Here is a 25432-nt window from a genome sequence, read left to right on the forward strand (position 1 = left end):
AGAAATGGTAATAAACACACACACGCATACACACTCATGTGCATGCACAAGCACAAAGTGTGCTATCTATTGGCACAGTGAGCAAAAATAAACAGGGGTAGCCATGAGCCCTAGGGGTGTAACGTCTGCTGCTGTCTGGCTAACTGTATACACTATGCTCACCAAACTGCCCAGTAAGCACTTCTCTTAATGTTCATACCCTTATATTAATGCTACTGTCACTTTTTTGTTAGAGAACCTTCTCTTTTCAGATGGCAGTGACCTTGGGATGACTCAAAAGAAGGCATCATGGTGCTGAGAAGAAGTGACAGAGGAGTACTCAGCACTGCAATATCTCGATCACACCTTCCAAGGCTCAGGGTCCATTGCGGAAGAGGTGGCAGTAAGAACGTAAGAGTCAAAGGAAGGGTAGGACTCCTTACAACGTGCTCCTCCAGACACAAAATGGCCTGGATATCCATGACCTCATAGTGCCTGACACTACCTACACAAGACCCTCATAATAGGAGGAAGAGATCATGACATCAAAATAAAAGAGACTGATTGAGAGGTGGGAGGGGATATGATGGAGAGTGGAGTTACAAAGGGGAAATTGTTGGGGAGGGAGGGAATTACCATGGGATGTTGTTTACAATCATGGAAGTTGTTAATTATAAAAAATAAAAACTTAAAAGGAAAAAAAAGAAAATGTTTTCACTATGAAAATGACAACTTGATGAGTGTGGCCTGATCTACCTCACTGCTGTCTGGTGAACAGACACTTCTAGCTCCAGCATTCCCTCCTTCCACAAGAAACAATCACGACAAGAAATAGTGAGGTCACCAGGACCTATGCTATGTTCTTCCCATGCACTCACTTATTTAATCCTCACAACAATCTTGCAAAACATTCTTTTACTCCTTTTAGAGAACAGGAAGCAGAGGTTTACAGAATGTGTGTGCGTGCTCATGTACCTGGGTGTACATGTGTGCCTGGGTGCACATGCATGTGTATGTGCGTGCATGAGTGTTGAGGCCTGATGGCGACTTCAGGTGTCTTCCTCAAGAAGGACAGCCACTTTTCTTTTGAGACTGGATCTCTCATTAGCCTGGAGCTCACTAATTAGGCTAGACTGGCTGGTCCTGATTAGAGACCAGGGAGTCCATCGGCCTTCACCTCTCCAGCATTTGGATTACAAAAGGGCACCGCCATGCCTGCCATTGTTACATAGGTGCTGGGCTTCAAACTCGGGTCCTCATGCTTTTGAGGTAAGCACTTCACTGACCAAGCTGCCTTTGCCTAGACCTGTATTAATTTCTCCAAGGCTGCTCAGTACTATGGTTTGAATGTGAATTATCCCCATCTGTGGCTTCATGTGTTTGTGACGAAGCTTCATACTGAATCCCCAGCTGGTAGAACTTTCATTGGAGAAGGTGTGCTGCTGGGGGAGAGGGGCTCTGGGGTGTTACATCCAGGAGATGGATGACTCCCACCCAGATGGTGTGACGGGACCTGTTCCAGTGTCTGCTGCTGCCAGGCTTTCCCTGCCGTGATGAAAGTTCCCCCTCAAAACCGTAAGCTGTTGGGGCCTGGAGAGATGGTTTCATGGTTAGGGTACTTGCCTGAGAAGCCTGAGGATCCAGGTTTGATTGCCCAGTCCTCCATAAGCCATATGCATAAGGTGGTGCATGCATCTAGAGTTCGTTTGCAACGGCTAGAAGCTCTGGCATGCCCATTCTCAATCTCTCTCTCTCTCATAAATAAATAAAATATTTTTAAAAGCTATAAGCTAAAATAAACCCTTTCTACTTTTGGTCAGATATTTTCCCAGCGACAAGAAGGTAACTAATATACACAGCCAAGAAGTGGTGGAACTAATGTCCAATTCCAGCTGTCCATCTCCCACAACCAAGCACTACCTCAGACTCATGTGAAATCTGTGTGATGACCACCATCCACGTGTCAGAGACTCAGCTATAGCACTGAATACATCAGGAAGAAAAAGAAAACAGATTGCTTGATCTAAAACTTAACGTTCTTCGGGAAACTGCACCAACCCTACAAATATCTTTAATTGATACAGAATAGACGACTGCAACAATTTCATACGCCAATGCATGTACCACAGCCATGAGTCCCAGATCTTCCAAGGAAGAGTTCGTGTGCCTGACTGAGGAAAAGAACCTTTAGATTTCAAGAACAGGCTGGGATATGTGGCTCATAAAAGAGTTGAGCCCTCACATGACTTGAAATGAGCCAAGCTGCCTCACAATCTCATGGGTCCTGCTAATGGGTTCCACTGGGATTTTTATTGATCTTATGCCAGAGACTCATTCTGTGCACATTCATTAATTCGGAAAATATCTATGAACCCTATATACTTTCTAGACACTAGAGATACTAGAGGGGTAAATTAAGAGAGGACATTCCTGACCTCTCCATAGAAAGTTAAAACAGTACTTTACCTCCTCCATTCCCATGCACACATTTTCTTGCAGAATCTGTTCCACTACACTCAAGACAAAAATCCTAAGAACATCCTTTAGCTTACCCAAATGATCTATCCAGGATCAGACAACAGATCCGGGGGAACCTGGGCCACAGGCTGGTCAGAAACCAATCATAGCCAGTTTCAGCATCTGTGTTCTATCTTCTGTCTGTCTCTCCCTGCCTCTCTCCCTCTCTTTCTCTTCCCTCAGTAATTTACATTAAAAACACAATGCCTGAGCACAATGAGGTGGAAAGAAATGAAGCTGTATTTATTATGCCTACTGACATCCCTAAGATGGTGCTGATTCCCACCTGTTATCTAGCTGTCCCCCATTGGCTCTTGTTTGAAGCACCCCACCCCCAAGTGGTGGTACTATTTGGGGTATGCTCTGGAAATTGTAAGAGCTGTAGACTAGCTGGAGGAAGTAGTACACTATAGTGGTGAACCTTTGAAGGTTACAACCCACCCCCCAGATCCTGCCACACTCTATGATTTCTGGTCAATCATATTGAACAAAGAGCCTCTGCCAATTCTCTCCATTGGCACATGCTCCCAAAACCATGGGCTGAGCCACTCCACTCCTCCGTGCTTTCCATGCTACGGTGTGCTGAAGCCCTCTGAAGCCATGTGCAAAAATTAACCTCATTCCCCTAAGTTGTTTCTCTTAGGCATTTTTGTCTCCGTGGTGGAAAGGTAACTAAAACCCCATTTCTGACATCTGACTATTCACCCTGATACAGCCCATGCCGCGACATAATAAAGTCCAAGTTATGAAGCCAGACGAACCTGTGTTTGCACCCTAGCTCTTCTGTGAGGTAGCTGTGACGACATGGATAACGTCTCTAATTTTAACTTCCTGCTATATATATTTTTTCAAATGCAACACACATATAGCAAGCAAAGAATAATGAAGTCCCATGTATTTGGTCACCCAAACCACAAGAAACTCTCAATATTTTTCCAATTTTGTTTCATCTACCATCTCCCACAATTTTGCATTTTCTAGAGTATTTTTTAAGGCGCTTCCTAGGTCAACCCCTGGCCTCTGTAATCATGTGCACGCATATGTGCCCACATCTGCCACATGAGAACACACATACGCACATGCATGTGCACCATACACATGTAGGCTCAAACAACTGCTGTCCACACCACTGAGTTGAGACGTGTTGGTTACATCTCCCATTCCGAGGAAAACTTGACCTCCTAAAAGAGACAGGGGTGTCATTAGATGACAGCAAGGAGGGGGCTGGGGAGGCAAAGTGTATTCCTAGAACTTAAGGACAAAATGTGCCTTCAGAAAGCAAGTTCTAATTATACTGAAGCTAGAGATGTGCAGAAAATCATTATCTCATCGGAATCTACATCCGGCTCCTCAGAGGTCAAAGCCTTTTGATTATCAGGCTAAATATTTTTAGGCAATATCACTGAATGCCTGGAAAGAACATAAACAGCACCAGCTGAAGAAAATCCATCTTTAGACAGAAAATCTTATATATCGCAGGAAAAATTCAGCCCTAGGAAATTTACCCTCCCCGAAAAAGAACGTTGGTGAAAGTTGTCTTTATTTTGAAGCTCCCTTCTCCCTATTTGCTTTTATCCAAGTCCTTTTTTACTCCTTGACTCCCAAACACCAAGACCTCTATATTGGATGCTAGTTCTTCTAACATTTGACCCAATCCTAAAGGAATACTCAGAAAGTGAGCCAGCATTGATACCTCAAAGGCTCCGAGAACACCAGACATGGTGGCACATGCCTATAACCCCAGCACTTGGAAGGCTGAGGCAGCAAGATCATTAATTCAAAGCAACCCAGGAATACGTAAAACATAATGAGACCATGGTTCAAAAAAAAAAAAAAACCAAGAAAATGAGAGAGATAAAGATGGAGATTAGTGTTCTCATAAAGTAATGTCAAGTGGGTCATTAAAATAGAGATAAAAATGGCATTTAGACTGAGACAATCAAGTTCCTAATCCACATGAAAGTTGAGTCAAGAATGGCCTACCAACAGCATGTCACACCCTTCTTGGTATGCCACAAACACATACACCTCTCTTCCCACTTTTGCAATGGCAAGTCACTTTAGCACCAGTAATGGCCAGAAAGTGGTTTTGAAACTAACTATACATGTTCTGATTCTGGTGTGAAGAATTGACCTAATGTACCATTTGCCTGGCTCAATTCCTCACTTGCTTCTTCTCCATTAGCCAAAATAGGCTCCCATGACTGTTTGACCTTTTTTTTTTTTTAATTTTTTTATTTGAGAGTGACAGACACAGAGAGAAAGACAGATAGAGGGAGAGAGAGAGAATGGGTGTGCCAGGGCTTCCAGCCTCTGCAAACGAACTCCAGACACGTGCGCCCCCTTGTGCATCTGGCTAACGTGGGACCTGGGGAACCGAGCCTCGAACCGGGGTCCTTAGGCTTCACAGGCAAGCGCTTAACTGCTAAGCCATCTCTCCAGCCCCTGTTTGACCTTTTAAGCCTAATTAACAGCTAGCAAATATCAATAATGTAACCCTAGTATCTCAGTGAGCTTCCAGGATCCACCTATCTTATGAACATATGTATTTTATGTCTTTAATAGATAAACATTATCCATGAATCAATAAAAGATAAACAAGTCACTATAAAGGAAATCTATTATTACTGCTATTATTAGTATATGGATTTGGCATATAAGTTAACCTTTCTAACATAAACTTAGAAGGCTTCATGCTTCTAAATTTTCTTATTCAGGCATGCTCAAGAATGCTAGAGAAAAAAGAATTGGGTCAACTTGGAAATATTATATGAAATTAATGTCAGTAGTAATTCTTGTAAGGGCATAATGTGTATGACATGGTTCCTGGAATTCTCCTGGCCCTCTGGGGTTTATCACGCACTTCCTTCTCTAGTTATAATCCATAGGCTATTACAAGGCATTTTCTCCCTTCATGTAAAAGATCATTAAGCCAGGCCTACTGGTTCAGGCCTATAATACAAGCTAGTTTGGAGGCTGAGCCAGGAGGATTTCAAGTTCAAGGTCAGACTAAGTGACAGAATAAGTTTAAAGGCAGCTTGGACAATTTAGTGAGAAACAAAAAGTAAAAACAGAGGTCTTGGGGTCACACCCAAAGGTACAGTACTTGCCTTATCCATGCTTAAGACACTAGGTTTGATCCCTTGTATTTAAAAACACTGACTGAGGCTCAAATATAGGACCAAAGCAAGAATATAAATAAATAAGGGTGGCCTCTCACAAGAGACTCGAGTCAGTCAGTACTTGGATATCCATCTCAGAGCAATAAGTTACTTTCAATACAATTGCAAGCAAAAGTTCCTTATCGTAGCAATGTGCATTAATATTTCCTCTCCTCTCACCCAGTAGAATTAAGCTTGAATGGGATGTAAAACTGCTCAGTGAACAACTTTGGTGATTTTGTTATTCCATTTGAGTGTGATTCAACATCATTCTGGAGATGAAAATGCCGAGTGAAAACCCGGTTCCCATCACCTTTTAGAGCCAGGGACTCCACATCATTTCGGTTTCTCTGCTCCACGATCCCATTCTTTCATGTATGACTTTTAGGTCCCACACACATCAAGCTTGGACCTCTTCCCCAGTGTTGTCTGAAAGGCCACGTTCCTGGAATTCCTTCTGCCCTCTGGGATTTATCAGGAACTTCCTGCCATAGTTTTAATCAATGGGCTGTTGCAAGACATTTTCTCATGGACATTTGCTTGTGTCCATAAAATCCAGAATTGGACAAAGTAACTGCTATGTCGCAGTTGCTACCATTAATCATAACAATGGGGCTGTGGATTGGGCCATGCAAACTCTGTATTGCTGGTGTATTTTGCTTTGCAATGTGACTCTTTCTCATACTATCTTATAATCAAGTTCATAAATAATTAACCAATCAGAGCCAAGTATGATGGCGCACGCCTTTAATCCCAGCACTCGGTGTGGGGGGGGGGGGCAGGAGTAGGAGGATTGCCGTGAGTTCGAGGCTACCCTGAGACTACATAGTTAATTCCAGGTCAGTCCTGACCAGAGTGAGACACTACCTCAAAAAGAAATAATAATAATTAACCAATCAAATAAACCATTGGTTAACTAAGTACCCAACATGATAAGGAAACCAAGAGAGAGTTAGTTAATACATCAGCTGTGATGGGCCAATCAAGTTGTCTACTAGTTCACACAGAATCTGCCAAGTGGATCTCTATTCATCAGAGAACGCAATCCAGTGAGATCTCACGGAGCCAAACACAGCCTCACCCTCAACAGACAAAGCGTCTCACTACCCACAGAGCAGCTTTTCACTGACGCAGACGCGCACAGGGACACCTGGCCACGAGGTGACTGCCCGGTCAGCACGCAGCCGTACTTACGGAGGTTGTTTATGGGAGTTCTTGTGTCCATGTTGTCATAGTGCTGCACGTGGACAACAATGTTAAGGTCTCTTTCCATGTGGTCAGTGTTGCAGTGGCCCTGTGGCCTCATGACATCCGCAAGGGCCCTGAAAGAAAGAAAGAAAGAAAGAACGGAAACCTGTTCATTCATATAACAAGGGTGGACGCCTGCCATGTGGCTGGCAAACAAGAGACAGAGTCAGTAGTTACTACAAAGATGCCACCATGCCATTCCAGGTTAAGGGCGGCACAAAGAAAAATGCACGGGCAATAAGCGAAATCACTAAGCTCCAGTGGGCCCTAGTGATTTCACCTGCCTGCTTCCCACAGTAGCTGGTCACTTCAAGTAACACCTATCCCTGGGTACAGACCTATGCAATGTGTCTCTACCCCAGAGGTTTAATTCTCTCTTCATGTCTGGTGGTGGCCCAGTGTTAGTCAGCGTAGCTGGCCTTTCTCGCCTATGCTAGTCACTATGAGCACATCACACGCTTCAACTAAACAAAACAGCACAGAAGTCTTTCGGAGGATTGCTGCTCCTCTGCAGATGAGCAGGCCAAGACTGAGAGAGGTGAATTAACCTGCTCCAGGTCACACAGCCGGCATGTGGTGGGGGGGTGATTTCAACCAGTCACTTCTATTTATTGATTTATTTAGAGGATGGGGACATGATTCAACTGAGATCAATGACCTCCAGAATGAGATGTGATCTTAGGAGAGAAGCTCAGTATTTATACATAGAATACAGCAGACAGCCATCAAACAGATATCATATTCCAGGGCGTCTCTCTCTCTCTCTCTCTCTCTCTCTCTCTCTCTCTCTCTCTCTCTCTCTCTCACTCTTGCTCTCGCTCTCTCCCTCTCTCACAAACACACGCGCACACACACACACACACACTTCACCTCTTTATTTACCCTCAATGCTGTGCATTTGGACCACTATATAGATACCCTCTGCGGACACATAATATTGTAGGTCTTGTTTCTATGAGTATCCTTTAACATGCATGCCATTTCTTTTTCACGAATACAAGAGCTAGCCACACAGCTGGCTGAAGGTGACTTGCTTTCTTCCTTGCAACCCCAACACGGTGCTCCATCCTGCGCAGCCCTGCGTGGCACTCACCTGCAGAGTGACTGGGTCCGTGCACAACCCTAGCAACACGGAGGAACCAGCCAACCAGCGCGTGCGCAAAGCAGCGGGTTGCTCTGTTCCCGGCTCTGCTTCTCATTTCCCTTACTGTGAGCGTCTAGATGGTGCCCAGCCCCTGGAGCCAGGGGTCGACACTGCAGTGAACATCTCCACACAGTCACCTCTTTGGGAGCAGAGAGAGGTGCACAGCCATGGGTCATATTGCCATGCGTTAGGAGCTACGCTCAGATATTTGTAACCGACTGAGCCTTGGGAGTCCACATCAGAGGAGATAAGGGAAGGGAGACGAACTGTCTTAGAAAGGCCCGCACAGATCCCTGTGAGCTCAGCAGTCCCCGCCTACCAGAATCAACCCCACCATGGCAATGAACCTCCTATCTAGTGTTCTCAGCACTTCCAAGGAGCTAAGTGGGAATTTCTAGTTCCATGTAGAACTACAGGGGTCAGAAACAGAGATGGGGAACACGAACGGTGTTTTGCCACGTGTCTGCTGCACACTCAAGCTTGTGTCTGCGCTAGGGCAACAGAGACCCTGTGCTTGTGGGGATGTTCATTCGTGGTGCAAAGCCAGCAAGATTTAAGAAGCACCGCTGGTGAGAAGTCTCCAGGCAGCATAGCCCGAGGTCCGCAGGAATTAAGAGGGGGAAAATAGAATCCCCTAAGAGACAGGAAAATAACAACAGCACTCACTCATTTGTCATTCAACAAATGTTTATTGTCTACTACGTGCCAGGCATGGGACGAGGCCCTGGGGGGTACAGCAGTGCCCAAGCTGAGAGAGGTCGCTGCCTTCCTGGAGCTTACATTCTATGGGAGAGAATAAAATACAAACACGTTAAATAAATGAGCAAAGGGTGTAATAGACAAACAAATGAGGAGTAGCGCAGCCAAGAAAGCCGGGTGCCACAGCAGCATTTCCTATAGCAGGCAAGCAGACGCCCATCCACTGATGAAGAGAGGTGCAAAATGTGCGCTACGAAATGGAACATGACCCAGTCATGAAAAAAGAGTGGAGCCTGACACCACCCACAAGACGTGATGGCCAGCAAGAGAAAGAGGCAGAAATCCCTGAACTATGGAATTGCGTTTATAGCAAATGTGCAATGCCAGGCAAATCCACAAAAAGAGAAAGTGGGTTCGTTGTTTCTAGAGGCTAGGTAGGAGAGAGAGATTGGGAAGGATAGATAATAGATATGGAGTGGTTTTATTATTTGGTTGTGAGTGTGTGTGTGTGTGTTGTATGTGCTTGTGTGTATGCATGTGATTATGTGTGTAGATATATGTGCACATACATGTGGAGAGCAGGGATTGACAATGGAGATTTTACTCAGTCACTGACCACCTTATTCTCTAAGGTAGGAACCTATGACTCATTGATTAAGCTAGACTATCTATCTAGCCTGTGAGCCCAAGGATTGCCAGTGTTTACCTCCCAGTGCTGGGGTTACAGGTACATGCCACAAACTTTTATGTGGGTGCTTGAGGGATCTGAACTCAGGTCTTCATGCTTGTGTGGTAGGCAGTTTATCCACTAAGCCACCTCCCCAGCCCAATGTGAGAGGTGTTTTTAGAGTGCTGAGGCACTATAAATTAATTAGTGGATTGGAGGTAATTTAGCCATGATGGTCACATAGTACTGCACATAGAATAAAAGTCACTGGGGCTAAAGAGATGGCTTTGTAGTTAAGGTGCTTGCCTGAGAAGCCTAAGGACCCAGGCTCAATTCCCCAGTACCCACATAAGCCAGATGCACAAGGAGGCACATGCATCTGGAGTTTGTTTGCAGTGGTTGGAAGCCATGGTGCGCCCATTCTCTCTATCTGCCTCTTTCTGCCTCTCTCTCTCTCTCATAAATAAGATAAAATAAAGTCACTAAATTGTACATTTTTTTAACTGAGAGAGGAGGGGAGAAGTCAGAAAGAGTCCTTCATGAAGAGGTGACACTTGAGTATAGAGGAAGAAGAATCAGCCCCGAGGCGCTAGTTTGGACGTGGACTGTCCCTCAAATGCCCACCTGTTAAATAAAGGCCTGGCCTCCAACTTGGCACTTTGATGCTTATGAAAATTTAAGAGGTGAGACCTTAGTTGGAGGTCTCCGGGTCATCAGAGGTGTGCCTCAAAGGGGGTTGTGGGCCCCTCCACTTTCTCTCTTTCTGCTTTTCTGGCCACAAAATGAACAACTTTTCTCTTCCACATGCTTCTGCCAAGACATGTAGCCTCATCACAGGCCCGAACGGAGCAAGGCCGAGGATCAGGAACTAAAACCTCTGAAACAGTGAACCTGCACAAACTTTTCCTTGTTTATACATGGATTACCTCGGGTAGGTCTCATAGACACAGAAGGAGGACCAGCGCGGGTGAGGGTGATGGAAAGAGCATTTCAGGCGGAGCACACTGAAAGTACAAAGGGTCTAAGGCAGGGAAGAGATCAGCTAAATGAAGAACAAGCAAGAAGGCCAAGAAAGCTGAAATAGGCAAACAAGGAAGGGAGCGTTGCAAGGTGTGAATTAGCATCAGCCAGTCTACAGTGAAGAGCTGCCAAAGCTGGCCCAGCCTGTCACCAGAGGGGCTGAGTGGAGCCCTAATCGGCAGTGTCTCTGAAACCAAAGTTCAGGACCTTCCTGCCACTGGACAAAAGCAGGGTCTGAAACTCAAGGAGACCACAGAGGAGGGGAGCTCTGAGACAGCCTAACTTGCCTTCTCCACTTCTAAACAGGCTCTTCATCCTGAGCTTCAAGGGATTGCTGAATTCCTCTGTAATTGAATGGAAAATTTGTTTGTGTGTTTTTCTTGAGAAAAAAAAAAAAGATAGCTTTCATCTAAGTTCCCAAGGAGTCTCCCCAGAGCACCAAAATATTCCAGTTTTCCAGAGAATCGCCAAGTAGGGAGAATAACCGACCTAGAACTGCCACTGCTACCTGCCCAGCCCTGGGCTGCTTCTGGATGCTGAAAATTCCAGCCTCAAGTAACAGCCAGATGCAGTGGAGCATGCCGTTAATCACAGCACTGTGGAGGCTGAGGATCACCATGAGTTCCAGGCCAACCTGAGAGAGAGTGAGACCCTGCCTTGAAAAAAAAAATAAATAAACAAAACAGCCCAAGGGAACCAGGACCACCATTCCCAGAGCATGAAGTGAAGAAGTCCTGGAGACCTCCATTTCCAGGAGCAGGATTCTCTGAAGCACCTGCAGGCATGCATAAAATGCTTTGGAATCGAAAAAGAAAATGGCAAAATGGTTATGTGAGCTCTTTAGTCTTTAAAAACGAGAAGCCCATGATGCAGATCTTTTCTGTCAGCGCACCCATATCAGATAGCGAGGAAGGTGACTGCCAAGACTAACCTCTGCTGAGACCTTTACTATATCATAGTAATATGTGCTCTACAAAAGGATATAATGATTAAATTATATACTTAGAAACTTGCTAGCCATCACAAAGCAGGCATATGGCTTAAAGAACATCCCTCCTTTACAAATCCACAGGCTGACGCCAGCGCTCATAATACAAGCACAAGCAAAGAACACAGGTAAGCCGGTATGGCAGCGCATGCCTGGAATCCCAGCACCAGGGAGGCGGAGGCAGGAATATGATGGATTTGATGCCAGCCTAAAATGCATAATGAGACCTTGGAGAGAGTCGGTAAACGGACAGAGAGAGTTGGGTAGGGGAGATAGAGAGAGGGAGAGGGAAAGAGAGAAGGGAGAAAAGAAGAGAGGAAAAGAGAGAATAGGAGAAAAAGGGGTGCTGCTCCCCATCAGCTTCTTACAAAGTTAAAACAGGGATAGCACATCCATATCCAAAAGAACAAATAATCAAAGTCACCCAAGAACCATCAGAGGTCTCACGAGGAGTACTCCAAATATGGATTTGTTTGTAAGGGATGCCACCCTCCAAGTACACGGTGCCTTGGAATTTGAACTTACCATAGAATGAAGCCATCACAACCGTAAGTTTCCAGTGACATTTATTTATCACCTTGAGTATAGCTTAAAACCTTCTGTTGTCATGTACACTTTGCAATGTACCTCATAATGATGTGTGGGCCCCAGCATATACTAATTAGTAAAATGTGCATATGTTGGGATGCATAACAAAAAATTGTAAATAGGAATATATTGAAAATGTAATGAGGCTGGATATGGTGGTGCATGCCTTTAATCCCAGCACTTGGGAGACAGAGGTAGGAGGATTGCCTTGAGTTCGAGGCCACCCTGAGACTCCATAGTGAATTTCACATCAGCCTGGGCCAGAGTGAGACCCTACCTCAAAAAAAAAAAAAAAAAAAAAGTAATGAGCCAAACAGTGGGAAGAAACAACTATTGTTTGCTGCAATCAGACACCTAAAGCTTTGGTCTTTAACATAGTTTGGGGGATTGTTTGACTTTAATGTGCCTGTGGATGACCTGGAGATCTTGTTTAAAGTGTAGATGCAGATTCAATTATCTGAGCTAGGGCCTGGGATTTGACCACAGCTTTCAGGTGATGATGCCACCGGTCCACATATCACCCATAGATCCTCAACATGCTAGTGGTACTTAGGTAGTGGGCGCTGTGCCCAGATAGCTGACCAAATGTTATTCCTGGTCTTTTGACAGGGTCTGCTTGGATGAGATTAATGTTAACTTGGTAGACTGAAGGCAGCTTTCCCACCCTACTGTGGGTGGGCCTCATCCAATCATTTGAAGGCATGAATAAAATAAGACTGGTCTTTCCCCAAGTAACAGAGAATTCTCCTGCCTGATGGCCTTGGAACTTGAGCATTGGCCCTTCCTAGTCCTGTACTGTGTACCGACCTTCACCTTTGAACTGAGACAGTAGTTGGGCAGATGTTGGACTTGTCAACCCCTTAAAAAAGTTCTTGATACAGTGAGTCTGTTTCAATGGAAAACTTGCCTCAGGTATATTCCCTTATTGAAAAAGCTACACTTAGTTTTCTTTATCCCCTCTCTGCCTTAACTCAGTTCAGAACAATTAATATGCCAACTACAAATATGTCTTGTTCTAGCCCAGGTTGACCTGGAGTTAACTAGGTAGTCTCAGGGTGGCCTTGAACACAAGGCAACCCTCCTACCTCTGCCTCCCAAGTGATGGGATTTAAAGGTGTGTGCCATCACAACTGGCTAAGTATTTTATTTATTTATCTGAATGAAAAAGAGGGAGAGAGAGAGAGAGAGAGAGAGAGAGAGAGAGCATGGACATGTCAGGGCCTCCAGCTGCTGCAAACAAACTCTAGACACATGCACCATCTTGTGCATCTGGCTTTATGTGGGTACTGGGGGATCAAATCTGGGTCCTTGGGCTTAGTAGGCAAGCACCTTAACCACTAAGCCATCTCTCAACTCTGTATTTTCATTTTTAAGGCTGAAAATGATTATTGGTCATTTCATAAGATTTGACTTATTAGCAATCAATTTCCTTGTCCATTTCCTTGTGGATTTCCTGTCCTACCCTCCGATATCTGACTCTTGGTGCTGTGAAGGCAGGAACTGTGTCTGTATCTGAGGCGATTTGAATATACTGTGTCTCCCATAGTCTCGTGTGATGGTGATTAAGTCTCATACCCCATCCTCCGCTGGTGGGTGTGTAGGGAGGTGGAGTCTTGCTAAGGAGACATGTTGGTGGGGGTGAGCTTTGGGGTGTCTTAGCTGCTTGCTTCAGCCAGTTCACTGTTTCTTCTTCCCCTCTGCTGCTGTGAAGATGTGATGCCCAGCGGTCTGCTCCTGTTACGCTTTCCCTGCTGTGACAGAAATTCTCCCAGTAAACTAAGCCAGAAACAAACCCATTCCTTTTATAAGCTTCTCTGGATGGGTATTTTGTTCCAGAAACAAGAAGGTAACTGCCACAGTACCTATGATTCCTCTCTCATAGCTTTCTGTTCTGTGCTGGGCATAACATAAGTATTGAATAAATATCTACTGGATGGATGATGGATGGGGCAGGGAAGGTTATGCCGTGCAAACCAAAAGACCAGAGAACAAAACTTTTGGGCACTCAGGATACAGCTCTTGAGTGGAAGAGACAGTAATTGTCTCTGTATTTCTTACTGTGAATGACAATGAAAGGCGATAAGTAATAAACTAGCCAAGCAATAAATTGGTCACTTCCTTTCAGTTGATAACACTGACTGAAGTAGGTGACACTGAGCAAGGAGGCAGGAGTGTGTGCACATGGGAGTCAGAGAAGGCTTCTCGGAGGTGATGGAATCACAGCGCAGACCTGCGTGATGAGGACAGGCCAGCCACTTGAAATGTCATGGGAGAGAATTTGAGCCAGTGCAACAGCTCCAAGGTGGGAATGAGCGTGGCCCGTCTGAGGGACAAAAGGAAAACTACATATCATTTTTCCTTCTAATGACAACATGCAAATATAACATGATAGTAATTCCAAGCAGAGCTCTATGACCAGTCACTTGCTTCAATCCTCCAAGAGTGCCAATATCCAAACTTTCCTGAGTTTAAATTTTTAGGTTTTTTTTTAAATATGTGTGTGCAAACACACACGTACGTGCTCACACAGGTGCACGAAGTGACCAGACAGTGTCCCTCATTGGCCTGAAGCTCATCAATGAGGCTATACTGGCTGGCCAGCAAGCCCCAGAGGTTCTCCTGCATTTGCTTCTCTGGTGCTGGGATGCACCAACCAGGCACATCATTTTTATAAGGGTGCTAGGGACTTCACTCATGTCCCCATCCTTACAAGGCAAGCACTTTACTGACTGAGCCATCTCCCCAGCCCTTTCCTTGGTTTAAAATACATGAGTGGGATTCTTGAACGTCACCTCTGCAAAAGAAGCTTCACTCATGGTTCAAAAAAAAAAAAATGCAAGGGTAATAGACATGACCTAACTTTTTGCTATGGTGATTATAATGGTGCAAACTAGTGTCAAAGCTCATCAGGCTCTCCACCTCAACTGTGTGCAATTTACTGTAGAAATTATGAATCAACAAAGTTGATTTTTAAAAGCAGGGATTCGGTCCCCAGGAAGAAGCAAACATGTCCTGCAAGATAAATAGAGACCTTTCCTGGCCAATAGCATATGCATGGGAATCTGGTTAAAGCTACAGGATAACCACATTTGTGCATAAAGATGGGCAGAATGAGAGCAAATTGGAAGGCCAAATAAAAGGCCAAAGAGGGGCTGGAGAGATGGCACAACAGGTAGGAGCCCTTGTTACAAATGCATAAGAGCCTGAGATGGCCTGTATCCAGTTCCTCAGCACCCACAAAAAAGCTGAACATGGCCATGCATACCTATAATCCCAGTCTGTAGGGGACAGAGGCTAGAGAATCACTTGCGCTTTCTAGTCAGCCAGTTTGACTAAAATGGCACCTCCAGGTTCAATGACAGACTTTGTTTCAAGGAAACAATGCATAGAGCAATAGACAAGGACACCTAACATTCTCCTCTGGTGTCCATATTCATGCACATGGGGTACATCCATCTGCATGCACATACACACACACACACACACACACACACATTCACATTTCAAAGACAGTGAGAAAGGAAGGAGCAAGGAAAGGGAGATTTGCCATTTTTTGCCATTTCTTTTTTTATGGGAAAGAGAGAATTGGCAAGAAGGCCTTAGGTCCTACAATCAAACTCCAGATGTGTGCACCACCTTGTGCAAATGTGTCACCTTGTGCATCTGGCTTACATGGGTTCTGGGGAGTTGAACCTGGTCCTTATGTTTTGCAGGGAAGTGCCTTAACTGCTAAGCCACCTCTCCAGCCCTGATGCCATTTCTTTGCAAAGGACTCCAGCTCTTCTAAAGCACATTTGGGAAAATAAAACACAGGACATTGCACTGTGCAATTTGCCACTTAGATTTGTGATTCTGTTTGAAGGCAGGCAAAATAATGACATGTGTCTCCTAAGGTCTTCAGGGGAGAGAACTTCAAACATATATCTCTGCCCTCAAGGTCATTTCACACCAACATCTCCACCAAGAGGTCTAGCCCTGCCAGGGGCAGTTACAGACAACATTCCTAGACTTGATCTCGCCAAGGCTGCTGAACTGGCCCTGATGCATACGCTGTTGTTTGCAGGACATCAAGCACAACTTTGGATCTGAGGAGACCAGAAGTCCTGCAGGTTTGCACTCAAAAGCAGTGCAGCTTAGTGGTCAAAGGCCTGCCCCATGCCTCAGACTGTCTGGGTTTGACTTTAACTCACCAAGAGCTTGTTCATCCTCTTGGAAAGCCATCTGTGCATCTGTAAATGGCAGACTGTCATAAAAGCCACCCCATGGGGGAGGGGTGTGAAATTAAATGGGAATTTACACATAAGCTTATGGCAAAATTGCAAATCTAAGAAGGGTTCCTTGACATCACCCAGAAAACACTTTGCAATGCATTTCATCTAGTTATGCGCAAGCTTCCTTTCTGTGCTCAGCCTACCTGCATCTCCCACTTGGATTAAAGTGCAAGTCCAGAGAGGTGAGGAGGGAATGTAACCAGTATCACAGCAAGGGCTGGGCACTGAGGTCTACATTATAACATCACTTCCTTCAGTACAAAAAGGGGGAAAATGGAACAATAAGAAAGAATGATGAGCTGGGTGTGGTGGCGCACGCCTTTAATCCCAGCACTTGGGAGGCAGAGGTAGGAGGATCACCACGAGTTCAAGGCCACCCTGAGACTACATAGTGAATTCCAGGTCAGCCTGAGCTAGAGTGAGACCCTACCTTGAAAAACCAAAAACCAAAAAGAAAAGAAAAGAAAGAAAGAAAAAAGAAAAAGAAAAGAATGATGAGGGGCTGGAGAAATGGATTAGCGGGTGAAGTGCTCACTTCACCATCATGAGGATCTGAGTTCAATCCACAGTACCCAGGTAAAAATGACAGGCATGATGGTGCTTGTAATCCCAGCACTGCAGGGGTAGAGACAGGGGGGATCTCTAGAGTTTTCTGGACAATCAACCTATACTGATAGGCAAGGACCAGGCCAACAGGAGACCTTGTCTCAAAAAAGTGTAAAGGTGTATGACATTCCTAAGGATAGCATCAAAGGCTATCTTCTGGTTTACACACACACATACACACACACACACACACACACACACACACACACACACAAATAGGCATGCACAAAAAGAGTAATGATCCTTGAGTATTTGGCCCATCATGTTAATTCCTTTCCCTGGCGGGTCCTTGTTGAATTCTCAACCTACAAGTAAGAATTAGAGTCTGAGGGCTGGAGAGATAGCTTAGTGGTTAAGCACTTGCCTGTGAAGCCTAAGGACCCTGGTTCGAGGCTCAATTCCCCAGGATCCACGTTAGCCAGATGCACACACCTGGAGTTCGTTTGCAGTGGCTGGAGGCCCTGGCACACCCATTCTCTGTCCCTTTCTCTCTCTCTCTGCCTCTTTCTCTCTATGCCTGTCACTCTCAAATAAATACAAATAAACAAAAAAAATTAAAAAAAAAGAATTAGAGTCTGATAGATGAAAGAATCTTCCCAAGGTCACACAGGTATTAGGACAGTGAGGTAAGTCTAACTAGTGCCTGTGTTATTCAGACCAGCCCACTGACTCTTCAGGGTATTGCAAGGGACATAACTGTGAGGATTGAGACTGCAAACATGATGTGGCCGAGATGCGCCCAGAAGCTTCCAGAAGGGGAGGTCACCATGCAAACACAACCAACAGTTCTCACAGGAAAATGCAGGTGCAATGCCAGCAGACCTAACAAATCCCCAGGGTGGGCTGGAAATTTGGATTTTTTTTGTGAAATCTCCCAGTTTTTAAATACTGACTTGAAATTGGTTTTAAAACACCGCATGCATTAGAGGCTAAAGAGATTTCACAGCTAAAATAAAACTCCCTGACCATATCTGGTCTTGAAAACCCAAGCTCTGAAGGACATTTTGGAGTAAAATGAGATTTTAATGTGCTTGGAATTTGATGCTAATAGGAAACTTTTGTTCCTTTTGGATGTGATCATAGAATTATGTTATATGGGAAAATATTGTTGTTCTCAGGAGATTTATGCTAAAGAATTTTTGGACTGGATGTTGTGTCTGCAACTTATTTTCAAATGCCTTAGCCAAAAAGAAGGAAGGAAGGATGGTCTGGAGGGAGAGAGAGGGAGGAAGGAAGAAAGGAAAGATGGGAGAGGAAAGGGAAGGACGGAGGAAGAAGAAGGGAAGAACAAAGAAGAAAGGAACGAAAAAAAACAGGAAAGTAGGTAGAAGGGAGGCATGGAAAAGACGTTTAAAAAGGAAGGAAAGTTGGAGGAAGGGAGCAATGGATGGGGGAAGGAGAGAGGGAGGAAGGAAGGATCATGGAGAGAGCATGAGTCCAATTAAACAACAAAGTACCAAAATTTGTTTAATTTAGGTCAGTGGCTCTCAAGTGAAGGGGGCATTTTGTTCCCCCAGAACACCCAATAATGTCCAGAGACAGCTTTTATTCTCATGATAGGTGTGGGGTGTGTCACTGGCGGATGACTCAGGGATGTGCCAAACACCCTAACATGTGCAAGACCGTTGTTCCCCCATCACAAAGGCTTGTTATTGAGCCCAAATGTCAGCAGGGCCAAGGCGGGGAAACCTGGACCCAGTCACAGGATTTTTTTTAATCTTATGAGGTTTTTGTATCATTAAATTTTTTTCACAGTAAACACTTATGGTGACACACACCTATAAATCCCAGAACTGGGGAAGCTGAGACAGGAGGATTGTAAATTGGAGAGGTCCTGGGATGCACAGTGAGACTCCCCCACCTCAGTGTTTTGAGGACCATAGCTGCCTACCATTCACAGTCACTTCTTTCAGAATGGGCATTTGTTCAGTTCTCATGAGTGGCTTACAAGCCCCCCACCCCTCCTGATGTCTCTCCTTGCCTTAGTCCTCACACACCCAGAAGGAAACTGGAGAGAGGCCTCTGCTGGGAGACTCACATTTGAGGGTCACCAAGGGCAAAGTATGAGAGGGGCCCAACCACCTACTCCGTGCCCTTCACAAGGTGCTTCCAGGCAAAGTGAAAACAAACCCCATCACGCTGTCCCTGCAGCTCTCAATAAAAATGAAGAGGCCGTAGCTGTCAGTTTCACTTCACCTGCAAGCCGCCTCACCTCACAGCAGCCTCTGCACTGCCAAGCTTGGAGTGCTGGTCCCCTCCACAGGATCCCTTAGCACCATCAGGCAAAAGCTAATGAGTCAAATGCACTATCAGGGCTCCGGATGACAAACGCATAAGCAGTGTGAGGCCTGTGGATGAGACCCGGGGCAGCCTGACCACCATGGAAAGGTTATGCAAGGGGAGAAAACTAGCATGATGGAAATCAGAATGATACGGGTTCCTCTCCTTTCTCCAAGACTACCTGTCCATCTCCCACCTCTGTAAAATATTCCCGAGCCCATGACCAATGGTATCCCACAAAGAGCACACTCGAATCTCAGAATCATTTATGGGGGGAGGTGGTGCTAAAGGCAGGTGACTGAGGCCCATTCCAAACCCACTGAGTCACAAGCTCTACAGATGGGACTCAATCCACACCCTGCCAGGCTCCCCAGACGCCTAAGCTAGACCTGGAAACACTGGCCCCAGGAATGAGCTGGACACAACACAGCTGGAGATGGTTCAGCTTTCCAAGTGTGACTTTGAACAAAGCCATCTTACCTGTACCACGATTTTCTCCTATGTATACAGGGATTGAAACAGCTCCTGCCTCATAGGGTAGCTGTGAGAACTAAGTGAGAGAGTTTACACACACACACACACACACACACACACACACAGGCACCTGGTACAGCGCCTGGCACCTGGCTCTGAGCCCAGCAGGTATTCTTTCTCCTCCATAGTTACTGGCTGGACATTAGAGCCACCTGCAGAGCTTTTCAAGCACGCTGGTACTCCGGTCCCACCCCAAATTCTGATTTAAACAGTCAAGGGTGGGACCCCTGGCAACAGAATTTTCCCCCCAAGCATTATAGGTGATCTCAAACAGCAGCTGAACTGAAGCCAGATGCCTTAGAACCTTCCAGTAAAATAGACATGTCTTTCGTTTCAAGAATATGCATTTTTTTTTTCACTGCATTCTGGAATTCCCAAAATTGTGCACAGGGAGAGCCTGTTTTGAGGCATTTTGAGGCATTGCTACCCCAGGACTGTGTACCACTAGGTGCTGCTTCCAAGGGGACCTTTCTTGGTACCCTGCCTAAGAACTGGAATCATTTCTGCCAACCTGAACAGAGCTGCATTGGGGGGAGGGTGCTGGATGTGGAAGGGGGTCCCTGCTAGGAGATGATGAAGCTAGCACCCGCTTCTCCCACAGAGACACAGAGTAGCTCCTTCCCCCCCATCCCATCCCGTCCCATCTTCCCACCTCCTCACCTGCTAACTACTAAAGGGGTTCTCTTTAAGGAGTTCTCTGAGCTAGGAAAGGCCTGGTGAGGGTTTCAGCCAGAGCTAGCCCGCCCCAGAAAGGCAGCCTACCTGTCTCTGAGTAATCTTTCCCTGCACGTTGACATTCCCTGTCACAGACCTGTGCCCATTCTCACAGGGCACCTTAGCACAGACCTAGAGACTCCACCAGGACTGAATATGCGGGAAAGAACCCTTCTAAGCCCCAGTCGGGTGTGACAGGGCACCTTGGGGGAGGGGGGGGGCGGGGCCATCGCCTTACTCCTTTAGGTCAGGGTTTCTTGAATCCCCTTGAGTTTACTTCTGCACCCCAAGACCTCACCACTCATTCCCCAAGCCCCCCTACTGACCCAAACCGACAAGCACTTCAGCATCTTTCCCTTCCAAATCCCATCTCCCTGGGAAAAGAAAAATTAATCGGATACTCTGCGTATAAATAGAAAATAATTACTAGTAAGGTGGTGATGTTCCTTTGCCTATTCTTGGTGGGTCTCTTTGTTTGGATTTTTTAGGCATGCACACAGATCGCGCGCGCACAGCCCGTAGCCGCCGTCGCCTTCCCCCCGCCCCCGGCAGGGCCACGGTGGAGGGCACCTCGACTACGCTGCCTAGACTGGGACAGGGGACGGTTAGGTCTGTGCCCCAGCCATCCCGCCGTTCGCTGGCGCCGGTCGGTAGTCGCTCCTTTCATCCCACCACCACCACCCGGACCTCACACTAACCCCTCGCTTCTTCCCCCCCCCCCCCCCCGCCCCGCAGCCCAGGGTTCACGTTGGCGTCTTTCGCCTCCAAAGTTACTGAGTTCTGCAAATCAATTTAGTCACTTTGGGTAGGGGGGGGGAGAGCAAAAGGCAAATAGCTCCATTAATCCCCAAATGCCTTCTCCCATCTGCTGCGATTTGCCTGTGCTAGGATTTGCATAATGAATAAAGCAAACTGGAAAGTTGACGAATCAGGGTGCTTGGATGACGGAGGGGGCCTGGACCCCTGGAGTCAACCGGGGCAAGAGGCGCAGCACGCAGTGATGGCTGCTGCATCAGGAAGGAGAGAGAGAAGGTGGCAGCAGAAAGAGAAGGGGGGATCAAGGCCAGGTGAAAAGTCCCCATCCAATGGATCTTGAAGCTGTGGGAGCGATGGTGCTCCACGCTAGGCTTTTGTTCTCGCCCTCCGCGCACTCTCCCCGCCTTACCCTCATTTTCGCTAGTCCTACGAGTTGCAGGCGACACTCACTCCTTCCTCCTTCCCTCCCTCCCCCCCCTCACACACACAGAGAGAGAGAGAGAGAGAGAGAGAAACAGACACACACACACACACACACACCACACGCACGCACGCGTGCTCCCACACGCCCCCCTTCTCTTTCAGGTTCGCCTGCCTCTGTTTACCTAGAGACTGGCATCTGGAATCCGAGGGGTGTCATTATGGGTCGCCTGCCCCCAGTCCAAGACTTCAGGGACACATGCTGTGGGTCGCAAGTTTACCACCACATTTGATAGGAGGAGCAGAAGTGGGTGAGGGGCACAGAGACACCACACACACACACACACACACACACACACACACACACACACTGCACGTTCTCATTCCCACCTGTGCTGAGCCTCGCTTCCCTGCTCTTCTGCTCCACGCCAAAGTTGGCGTCCGGGGTAACATCCCCAGCACAAAGGCTGGGGTGGCCATGGCCGTGACCCTGGGGCGGGGAGGGGGGAAGCCCGGGAAGAGAGGGAAGGGAAAGTGGGCCCCAGGGGAGGGCGAAGGGAGGCAGCCCACCTGGACATGTGCTCCCTTTGGGGCCGGTGCGCTTTCTCCAGCCCCAGCTTGGTGAAGATGCCTACAAGCACCATGACAGCCACCACCCCGCAGATGATGTAGACTATCAGGTTGGTCTTGTCCTTGGTAGGGTCGTGCAGGGGGTCGTCCTTACGCGCGGGGGGCTTGCCGGTGTTGAGCCACAGCGGCGTGTCGTAGTTGGTGCAGGTGCTCTGGTTCAAACGCCGCTTCTTAAACGTGCAGCAGAACCGGAAGCCACAAGTCCCGCAGCAGAAGATGAAGTCTCCCGAGCTGCAGTTGAACGGCGGGTCCCACTGGCCCATGACATCAAAGTAGCCCCGACAGAAGTCCGGCGTGGGCGCCCGAGTCGGCGGCTCCTCGGAGACCCCCGCGCCCTCGCCGGTTTCTCCGGAGGCAGCCCCGGAGCGGTTGCCCCCAGTCAGCACCACCACGCCACCCAGTTGCGCCAGCTGCCCGTGCCCGACTCGCTCCTGCGCTCGGCACACGCGGGCGCACAGCTCGGTGAGGAAGCAGCCGACGAGCAGCCGGAGGACTCGGCGCATCGTGTCTCCCAGCCCGGGCTCGAGCGCTCGGTCGCCGCTGGAGACGCTGCCGCCGCCTCTCGAGGCGCGGCCGAAGCTGCCGAGGCTGCTGCCGGGGGCTGCGAGCCGCCGCGGGCCGCACATGCAGGGAGCGGGGCGCGGGGCGCTCGGGGTGGGGTGGGGGGGGTCGGCGGCCACCGCGCTCGGCTCAGCCTGCGTTCGCCTCCAGCGCGCCGCGCGCCGAGGGGCCGGCCGGGGAGGAGCGCGCCGGGCCGGGCCGGGCGGGGACAAGAGCGGGGTGCAGGTCCGGCGGGCCACCGGGGGAGGCGGGGGCGGAGAGCCGGGGAGAGAGAGAGAGAGGGAAAAAGAGAGAGAGAGAGAGAGAGAGAGAGTGGAGAGAGAGAGTCGGTTCTGGCCGCGCAGATCCTCCGCCTGCGGCTCGGGACTCGCCGCGCCGCTGTCCGCTCGCAGGATGCTCTCACCTCTCCAGCTCTCCAAGTGCGCCGGAGAGAGCGAAGCGACACTTGTGGAATGAAGGGAGGGCAGGAGGGAAGGGGGAGGGGAGCAGGGCGGGCAGAGGAGGCGCGGGTGTGTGTGTTGGGGGGGGGACGTCCGCTCCTGAGGGGCGGGGGCGCGAGGAGAGGTGACTCGGGCTGGCGGGCGGGAGCGAGTTGGGGGGCGCGCAGAGCTCAGCGCCGCGGGCGGGCGGGCGGGCGGGGAGGAGAGACTTGGCCGCAGCAGCGGGCGCTGGCGGTGCAGCTCAGATTCCCCGCAGGTGGTGGACCTGGGCCGGGACCTCCCGCGCCCTCTCGGGGCGAGAGGCGCCACTCACCCCCAGTCCTGGGCTCAGAGGTAGCTCCGCCGGTGATGTCCTCTCCCCACCACCACCACCCCTCGGGTTGTGCAGAGGAGCTGCGGTTGCCATCTGCCCGTCAGGGAAAGGGGTGACTCGGGAGAGAAGGGGGACAGACTTGATGGCTTTCACTCCAAGACGAGTCACACTAGGCGCAGGGTGGATCTGATCGACCTTCCCCTAGGCGTGCGGGGGCCGCCTTGCCCTTCGGGGGGAGGGTGGGTGGTGGGATGCGGTCGCCAGCGCGGCGCGCGCCCGGGATGGTCCCAGTCCTAGACCGAGGCTGAGCTAGGAAGGTGGAGTGGTAAGCCCACGTCCAGGGTGGGGTGAGCATCCTCAGGAGCTCAGTGGATGAGGAGGAAGACGCGGGCCAAGGCCAAGGCAATGGTGAGTGCTGGAAGGTCTTTCCTCGGAACTCCCCCAACCCCTCCGACCCGCAGCTCTGCGTCCCTCTTCGCCCCCGCAGCGTTCTCCGAGCTCCGCAGGAGGGCACCCGGCGGCGCCGCCTCTGCGCTCTCAGATCTGGCGCAGCGCAAGGCCTGGGCACTCGTCCTCAGCCACCCCGCAGCTCATTCCCAGGAAGCCCGCGCTTCGGGGTGCCCAGGAGCAGGCTATCGCCAGTCCCCACTGAACCCCCGGCCCCAAACATCCTCACCAGGTTACTGAAGTCAGCCTGGCTCCCTTGGCTTCCAGCCTCTCAGCGGTTCCGAATCTGCTCTCTGTTTCTCCTAGCGGTCCGTAGGCCCTCTCCCATTTCTCCCACTTTCTCCTCTTTGCTTGAATTTGACTTCGTAGCCAACCCCCCCCACCCCCGCCCCAAGAGGATTGTGCCAAAGCGGCTACATTAAATTTAGATCGCCACACGCCCTGGCGTTTTGATTTTCAGTTACATCAACTGAGTGTACAATCTGTGGTCTGTTGGGTGATTTTCAGGGAAATCACGTTTTCACCACCCTCCTCTCTACTTGGCTGCAGAGGCAAATTCCGGGGCATTTTCAAAGGACCAAAACGTTGGGCCACATATAAAAATAGTATGGAAGGATCTCCTTAATTACAAAAAGGTGGGAAGATTGAGCAGGACTCTGTAGCAAGTTTCTCCAAATGCAAGGGAGTTTGGCTAATCGTCTTCTTTTTTGAAGAACTGTCACCTTTTGATGTTTGAGACAAAATCTGCAAAGGTACACCACCACCACCTTGGCAGACCATCCCTGGAATAGACCAGCTCTTGGAAGACTCTCTGTATTCTATCCCATCCCCACCTGGGAAGGTATGCCAGTTTTTAATCCAAACCCATTATAATAAGGTCTCCAAAAGGATAGGGTGGTGTCTTTGGCAACCCACACCTACCACCAGCTTCTGTATTCCACAAACACAAGCACCGGTGGGTGAGAGCTAATGATACCTGACATTTACCCAGGGTTTGCAACATAGCCTCTAAGCCTGATTTTGCTAAAATAAATAAATACTTTTTTTTTAAAGTCACTTCCTCACGAAATCGTAGAGCAATAACTAATGGATAACAGACAATCCGGAAATACCCGCGGTACCAGGAGCAAGTGACTTCACTTAACCCCCTATGTGTTAGTTAATATCATGTCACCACAAACACAAGAGGAGAAATGGGCCCTGGCAGCAAGGACTAGGCTGCCCATTAGTTCTAAGTCAGTCTCCCAAGGTGGTTCAGGGAGTAGATGTGCTAGAGGTGGAGTTGAACCCAAGAAATCTAACTCCAGGGGTCTGTGTTGCGATCTTTTCTTAACACGGGTCTCTGTTTCCTCAATCCAATCTGATATTACTTACTTATAATTAATATATCCCAGCACTGCTATGTAAATGCCAAAACTGAAAGAGTTTTGGCCATCTAACCATGTCCTC

The 25432-nt window shown here is 48.2% G+C and overlaps 1 protein-coding gene across 2 annotated transcripts in view; it reads right to left on the reverse strand.

Moving 5' to 3' along the window:
- The window catches only part of Shisa9 (shisa family member 9), a 323497-nt gene extending 300772 nt beyond the window's left edge, over nt 1-22725 (reverse strand). For both annotated transcript variants that reach the window (XM_004652273.2, XM_004652272.2), the window contains exons 1-2: nt 22163-22725; nt 6852-6979 (exon numbers count right to left, since the gene is read on the reverse strand). In XM_004652273.2, coding sequence (XP_004652330.1) covers nt 6852-6979; nt 22163-22725 — 691 coding nt within the window. The remainder of the gene's footprint in view (nt 1-6851; nt 6980-22162) is intronic.
- Between the last annotated feature and the right edge of the window lie 2707 nt (nt 22726-25432).

This window comes from Jaculus jaculus, chromosome 11, assembly GCF_020740685.1.
Source record: "Jaculus jaculus isolate mJacJac1 chromosome 11, mJacJac1.mat.Y.cur, whole genome shotgun sequence".
Classification (NCBI taxonomy): domain Eukaryota; kingdom Metazoa; phylum Chordata; class Mammalia; order Rodentia; family Dipodidae; genus Jaculus; species Jaculus jaculus.